Here is a 7,895-nt window from a genome sequence, read left to right on the forward strand (position 1 = left end):
GGGAACTTTCTAAAACACAAATCTCATCAGGTTTTGTTCTGAGTCTCCCTGGCCTCAGAATTAAATCCAACACCAAGTAACAGTAGGAAATTTTAGGGGCACCTGAATGGCTTGGTTAAGCTGCGGACTTTTGATCTCGCTTAGGTCATGATCTCACCGTTTGTGAGATCGAGCCTCGCATCGGGCTTTGAGCTGACAGCACAGAGCCTGAGAGGGATTCGATCTTTGTCCCCTTCTCTCTGCCCCTCCTCTGCTCATGAAAGTTCTTGTTCATGCAAGTTCTCTCTCTCTCTCTCTCTCTCTCTCTCTCTCTCTCTCTCTCTCACACACACACACACAATAAATAAATAAATTTTTAAAAAGTTTTTAAAATGTGTTTATGGTTAAGCACGTTCTAGCCGTTTCCAATCTTTCTAACCTCATCCCTCTGCCTTCTTCCACCACTAGTTCAGTGCTTGCAGGGGCAAGGGTCTGAGCTGGAGCAGACTGTTCTGGTGCCTGGAAGTGGCCCACAGACACACATGTGTTGACTGCAGGCCCTCTTGGCCAGAACCAGCAGAAGCGAGAGTTCATCCTATTAATGAGGCTGCCGGTAGCCCGCCTTTCTCATGCTCCTGAGCAGGATCCCATGAGGGGCAGCACAGGCTGCATCCTGCCCAGTTCCCTCTGACTAGGATGACTGAACTCAGCAGGCACCTCCTCCTGCAGCTTCAGATCCTCCCGGCCCACTGCTCACTGCCAGCACCGAAGCCAGCTTTTCTGAGGTGGCCCGATCCCACTTCTCATTTGCTGCTCCTGGACTTCTCTGACACCGAGGCGTGGAACACACACACAGAAACCTGTCCAACACTCACGCATGTGCAATCTGGAAGTGTGGGGGATTCAGGATGCAAAGGGCCACGCCTGAGCCAATGAGGGATTGAAATCTATGGATAAATGTTGCTAATTCTGAACCTGAGACAGACAGTTCTGAGACACATTCCTCCAGTTTCCCACAATTGTAAACACCCCTGTGCTGTATACTTGCAGTTGCTTTTCTTCTCTCTGTCACCCTCTGTAGTCCTTTACTCCTGTTCCTGTAGATCCGTTCCCAAATAGAAGGCAGACGGGCAAGGAAGGGATTCTACAAGTGGAACATTCACCTTTCAAAAAGGGTTAAGGAGCCCCTCAACTGTTAGTAAGTAGGCTGGTAATAATCCCCCATGTGGAATGGCAAAACTCTTATCCATGGTAGATTAGGATGAGATACAAGTAAAAAGGAAACATTTGGCTTGTATCAATGTTTTTTAACTGGAGGACGATTTTATCCGACCCCCACGCCCCAGCCCAGGGCACTGTCTAGAGATATTTTGTTATCACAACTAAAGGGCAGTGTTACCGGCATTCAGTAGGTAAAGGCCAGAGATGCTGCTAACCACCTTAAAAGGCATAGGCAGCCCCCTTACAACAAATAAGAATTATCGCCCCAAACTTCAATAGTGCCAAAGTTGAAAAACCCCAATTATGGCACACAGAATACATGAGGACAATGGTGACTACAAGGATCATAGAGTTGACTAGCTTTTGCTAAGTGCTTTAGAAGCCTTGAAAAAAGAAAATTATAGACCCAAGTCAGGCAACTATAAACTCAAGGCACACTGTGTAAGCCAGGAAGCCTCCATGGCAGTTCCTAAAGGGACTGTCATCTCCTGCAGCTACAAGGAAGATTGTGCTGGAAATCAAACCCAGGATTTAATTGTAAGGGTAGGAGAGCCACATCAAAAGGCTGCCTGCAAAGCTTAAATGGGTCTCCATTGACAAAGTCATGGTCCTAATAGAAAATGCTTAGGACCCTGGAAGACAGAATAGAGACATTTGGGTAAATTAAGGTGAGGATTTTGAATTCCTAGACTTCCCTAAATCTTCAAGGTCAACAGCAGCAGCTGTCTTCCCCTTGCTATAGGAGAGTATTTTTCCTTTCTGGGAATCCAGTCAAGGCTTCTCCAGAGGCAAATGCCTCCAAAGATGATGCTTCTCCTTAAGATCCTTCCCTGCCCACTCCACTCCCCAACTCCCTCCAGACCAACAACCGGGGTGAAGTCTCAGCACAGCCTAGGTGGGGAAGTGCAGTCCCTGATCCACAAGGAAATGGCAAATATATTGAAAAAATAACAAGACCTGTGTTCGGGTGAAACAGGGGTAACATGTGGGACTTTATTATTAGAAGCCCTCTCTCATTGCTCTGGGTTTAACATCCAAGCAAGGATGAAGAAAAACATCATTTCCTTCTGGGATGCTCTTTGAAACTTGGATACAATGATGGCCTACAGAAATAAGGTGGAGAAGCCAGAATTTTCTTGACACACTAGGAAAGGAGGCAGAAGGCTCAGGGGAGTGAGAATATATTTATCATGCAAGAGCAGAGAACCTATCACCAAGTTGCATTACCAAGGCAACCCCAGAGGACACTCCCTTCTCTAAGGTAATACAAAATGTACAAGTAGGATCCCTAGTGCCAGTGAGGATAAGCTTTTAGAATAGCAGAGGCTGAATGGTGACATAGTCAACAGGGGCAGAGTGGAGGTCATTACAAGATCAAAGTAGCAACCAGCATGCTTTGACCTATAACTATGTGGTGATGGCTAATTGACTATGGTGTTCCTAGGACTTAAATAAATGGGCATATGACCAGGTGTTCCTTGTGTAACAATCTCACCTCCAAAATTAAGAGCTAGTGAGCAGAAGGCTGATGGTGGTGCCACAGTGGAAAATATTTTTTTCTCATGAATTTCCCAGATCTGGTGCAGTTCACAGGCTCCAAGCCTATTGATTGAAAAGAAGGCAAAGTCTTAAGGAAAAACCCATGTATACTGCCAAAAGTATATATGATGACTATTTCTCTAATCTCTTGCCAAAAGGGATCTCTGGCTATCTTAGTCTGCTCAGGCTGCCATAGCAAAATATCACAGATTGGGAGGCCTAAACGACAGAAATTTATTTCTCACAGTTTCTGAGGCTGGAAAGTCCAAAATCAAGGTGCTGGTGGATTCAGTTCCTCATGAGAGTCTTTCTGGCCTGTAGATGGCTACCTTCGTGTGAGCTCTCCAGTGTCTCTTTCTTATAAGGGCACTCATCCCATCATAAGGGTTCCACCCTCATGATCTCATCTAAACATAATTAGTGCCTAAAGACCCATCTCCAAATATGATTGAGGTTTAGAGCTTCCACATATGAATTTGGGGGAAACACAGTTAAGTTCATAGCAGTGATCTTTTACCAGAGCAACTCTGGCCTAAGGAAAGGGAAAGTCCTAGACTGCTCAAGGGCAGTTGGATTCCAGGTATGAGCTAGCATTGATGCCAAGGGTTGGGAAACACCATCATGGACCCCCAGTTAGATTGGAGGCTCATGAAAACCAGGTGGTAAAAGAGAGTTCTCATTCAAACAGGTCTAATGGATGTAAAGATCCATATTGTAGCAGTCCCTGGGGGCATAACTGCGATAGTTATGCTGAGAAGCTGGCAAGACCGTCATGTTTACCCCCTGCCCTAATAATGAAGAGCCATTATGGTAGGGAGAGACAAACAAAAGCCTCTAAAATGCCAACATTTTAAACCAATTTATTAAATCAGAAGTAATACCACATCCTGGGAGGAATTGCAGAGATCGGCACCAACATCAAAGATTTTCTTTTCAAAATCCTTCACTAAGGAGTATCAAAAGGTATTTGTTTTTCTGTATGAATAACAGTACATATTCACTTTCTTGCCCCTGAGCTATGTCAATTCTCATGCTGTCATAATATAGCATTTGGTGACTTTGACTATACTGATATTCCTTAAAATATCATGATAGGCCTTTATTGATCACATAATGCTAATATGACCTAATGAGCAAGAATAAGCAAGGACTCTAGATGTCTTAGTAAGACATACACATGCCAGAATATGAGAAATAAAAAGTATGAAGATTCAGGGCCATCCACACCGGTGACATTTTTATCTTACCCTTTTCCCAAATGAGTTAAATGTATACAAAAATAAACAAACTAGAAAATAAACCCTTAGACCCACCATCATGGCCAATCCTGTTTCATCTGTCTCCTCATTTGCTTCTTCTGTGCCACAGTATTTTGAAGACAATTGGTAAAATTACTACGGAGCTAGTTATATGGAGTATGGCAGGCGATCCCCTATAAGGTAAAGCCAAGTTGTTGTACCCTGTAACCTCCACCACTAATAAATACATAGTGCTTGGTGAGACTACTACTCTGATCCATTTACTGGGTGCCTTGGAAGGCTCCTAATTTTGAGGGAAGCCCAGAGCAAGAGAGAGCTCTAAGGTATGTGCAACTATAGTACAAGGTTCCTTACTATTTTGTCCATATGACCCAGCAGAATCAATGGTGTTCATAGTGATAAGAATGCTGGGTAGAGTCTCTGATAAGTTCTAATAAAAGGATTTTAGTACCAATCTCTGGAGTTCTAGAGCAAGGTCATGTGTGCTGCAGCAGAGAACTATTTTGAAAAGCAGCTTTTTGGCCACAGTATAAACTAAATGCTTGGCAATGGGATCTCAAGGGTCTATACAACTAGAGATGCCCAGTATTAGCTGAGTATTGTCAAATTCTATCAAATTATAAGAGTAAGCAGGCACACTGGCAATCCATCACGTAATAGAAATGGTAGAGTTGTGACAGGTCTGAGCAAGTCCACAGTGTTCATGTAAGTTTATGAACAAGTGGCTCAGACTCCCAAGACACCTTCCTCAGCTATGCCAGCCCTTTCCCCTCAACTCAAACTATGGTCTTGTGGGGGTGGTTCTCTATAACCAAGTAATAGAGGGGGGAAATATTCAGCCCCGACTCACAGATGGGTTAGCTTGATACTAGCCAAAAAATTGATTGTTACTGCAACAAAGCCCCACTTAGGAGAGGCCCTAGACAATGGAGAATGGAAATCCTTCCCAGTGGGCCCACCTTTAAGCAATGTGCTTGGGCATTTATTTTGTACGGGATGCAAAATGGCTCAAGGTATGGATTTACATATACTGATGGGCAGTGTCAAACAGTTTACTTGAGTGGTGCCTGTTCAGCTGTCACACATGCACAATCTAGAAGGGCAGAGGAGTTAACTAAGGGAGCCAGAACTGGGAAACTAATGCCTCCTCATTCTATACGACTCTTCAGAAGGTCCCAGTGGGATCGACCTAATAGGATCTCTGTCACCCATAGCAAGGAGGTTTGGGGAAAGTCTGAGGCAAATGAAACTAGTGAGGCATGTGTGTCAGGTGGAAAATTTAAGGGGGCACCAACAAATTCCATAATCAAAAAAATTATATTTTAATATAGTATTTTAAAAAAGCAAAATCAATATAAAAATCCATGATCAACAAAATCAAAATTTTAAGTAAAGATAGGATCAATATTACTAATTTTTTTTCCTTTGGCCTAAGGATCCAATATGTTTCAGTACAGCATAATCGCTGATCCTGGTGCCAATAACTCAGTTGCACAGTCTTTGCTGGCCTTACCTTCTTTTCCTGTTCACTCTTCCTAGCCCCTCACTCCTTTTTCTGGGATCATTGCTCAAAATGAACTATCTTCACATAAATTTCTATATCATGCTTTGCTTTTCTATTGAGGGAGAGGGGAAGGACTTGCCCTTCAAGCTAAGTAACACAATGGCCACATAAAATATTGTTTAAAGGATACTTCTGGAAGTAAAGGGATGTGCTATTAATAATTTTGCAGGACTAACATGCATAAATCAGACCTGTCCTAGCACATTAGGACATATGGTCTCATTACAGAAAAGGAAACAGGAGGGACACCTCGGTGGTTCAATCAATTAAGTGTCGGAGTCTTGATTTCTGCTCAGGTCATGATCTCACCCTGCACCCTGCATCAGGCTCACGCTGGGCGTGGAGCCTGCTTAAGATTCTCTCTCCCTCTCCCTCTGCCTCTTACTTGGTCTCTCTCTGTCTCTCTCACAATAAATGAACTTAAAAGGAAAGGAAAAAGGTTCCAAGGGAGTGAGAAAAGAAACGAGAAGCCAGCCTAAGAGGTTAGGCTGCAAACTACATAAATGGAGGTACAAATGTCCCTCAGCCACTTAACCAGGAACTGGAGAAGCAAACACATGGATTACACAGTCTCCAAAGAGGTAGGATCTTGAGCCTGTCACCTGCCTGCCTTCTGCACCGCAGGACTCAGACCACAGCCCCGGGCTACCTCACACAACAGCAGGGGGCCTTTGGCCGGCACAGAAACTTTTGAGGTCCCTGCTCCGGTTTCCCAGCCAGATCTGGCCAACTGGACCTTCTCCTCCTCCCTCCCTCGTTCCTGGACTGGGGGCGGTCCATTGCAACCCAGCCAGAGGTCTTCCAGTCCAAGAAGGTTCTGGCAATTAGCCTCAATAAGGAGCGCTGGGGGCATGGGGACAATGAAGGGATCCAAATCAGACCCCCGAAGTGGTAACAGGAGCGCCTCCATTACTGTGCTCTCACAAAGGGCCAGACTTCGTGCTAAAGTCCTCTAGAGGCCCCAGCGGGATCCTGGACCAACCCCATAGCCCCTTTCCCCTACCTCCCTTCCTCAGCGCCTGTCTCTGACGCAGTGTGACCTTGCTTATCCCTTCCGTGCTCTGGGCCTGGTTCCCCGTTTTCTTAAGGTGAGGCTGCAGGCTGGCCAGAAGACGCTTTCCAGAACAGCGCGGGATGGTGACTGAGTACAGCCGTCCTGGTCCTCGGACGAGTGGGGAGTGAGCGCCCTGTCGCTTGGTTCCAGCCACTTGCGCGGCGGGCGTGCCAGCGCAGAGGTCGCACTCCTGTCACCCCTGTGCTCTCAGAAGCTTCTCCCGAGCACCGACTCTACGGACTCGCCCGTCCGCGCTGCGCCCGAGGACATCTGAACTCGGACCCGGGATTGGAAGGGCCACCGAGAGACCTCTGCCCCAGGCGAGGCATGGAGCGACGCCCACGGAGAGAGCCAAGGGCTGACCTCTCCAGGACCTCGCTGTCCGGCCTCAGCTGCTGCCTTTCGCCCACTATTTCCCTCGGAGCTTCGGTCTGAGGCCTCAGCATTTGGGGTCTCGGGCGACTGAGGGTGCGCGGGAGCGGGGCTTCCCCTCACGGAGCCTCTCCGAGCCCAGTCCCGCTGAGCCGCTGGGTCGCAGGGCAGGTCGCAGGGCAGGGGGCGGAGCACCAGGAGGGGCCCGCGGAGAGCCCCACCCCTCCCTGCGGCAGCCCTCCACTCGCCTCCCGGCCTCCGCCGGGATGGGGGTGTGGTCCGGAGTGTCTCCAGTGGCTTCTAGCTTTGCGACCGGCTCCGAGAGAGTTCCAACGCTCGCAGCCTGTTTCCCGGGAACTCTCCCCGGCCGTGGGCCCCAATTTCCCGCAGCCTGCCTGGCCTCCGAGAACTTTCTGACACCTTCGGGGAACGCCCTCCGCGGCACCACTCGGTCCTGGGGACCGCTCTTCGCACCCCTTGTTGAGGGGGCAGAGCAGCGGTGGGAAGCATGCGGGACTACGACGAGGTGACCGCCTTTCTGGGCGAGTGGGGGCCCTTCCAGCGCCTCATCTTCTTCCTGCTCAGCGCCAGCATCATCCCCAACGGCTTCAATGGAATGTCAGTCGTGTTCCTGGCGGCCACCCCGGAGCACCGCTGCCGGGTGCCCGACACGGCGAACCTGAGCCGCGCGTGGCGCAACCACAGTATCCCGCTGCGGCTGCAGGACGGGCGCGAGGTGCCTCACAGCTGCCGGCGCTACCGGCTCGCGGCGATGGCCAACTTCTCCGCGCTGGGGCTGGAGCCGGGGCGCGATGTGGATCTGGAGCAGCTGGAGCAGGAGAGCTGCCTGGATGGCTGGGAGTTCAGCCAGGACATCTACCTGTCCACCATCGTGACCGAGGTGGGT

The 7,895-nt window shown here is 48.4% G+C and overlaps 1 protein-coding gene and 1 long non-coding RNA gene across 3 annotated transcripts in view; one reads left to right on the top strand and one right to left on the bottom strand.

The window, feature by feature from the left end:
* Positions 1 to 1,077: 1,077 nt before the first annotated feature.
* On the bottom strand, positions 1,078 to 6,628 carry LOC115293602. Its single transcript, XR_003909519.1, has 3 exons — positions 6,566 to 6,628; positions 2,696 to 2,802; positions 1,078 to 1,123 (listed from the first exon to the last, which is right to left on the bottom strand). It is a non-coding gene; the product is annotated as an uncharacterized LOC115293602 (long non-coding RNA).
* A 622-nt stretch (positions 6,629 to 7,250) lies between these two features.
* SLC22A4 (solute carrier family 22 member 4) overlaps positions 7,251 to 7,895 on the top strand; it is a 45,550-nt gene continuing 44,905 nt past the window's right edge. Inside the window, exon 1 of one of the 2 annotated variants that reach the window (XM_029942365.1) lies at positions 7,251 to 7,889. In XM_029942365.1, the coding sequence (XP_029798225.1) occupies positions 7,497 to 7,889 (393 nt within the window). In that variant the 5' untranslated portion in view covers positions 7,251 to 7,496. The remainder of the gene's footprint in view (positions 7,890 to 7,895) is intronic. The other variant, XM_029942366.1, reaches the window with a different exon arrangement.

This window comes from Suricata suricatta, chromosome 6, assembly GCF_006229205.1.
Source record: "Suricata suricatta isolate VVHF042 chromosome 6, meerkat_22Aug2017_6uvM2_HiC, whole genome shotgun sequence".
NCBI lineage: Eukaryota > Metazoa > Chordata > Mammalia > Carnivora > Herpestidae > Suricata > Suricata suricatta.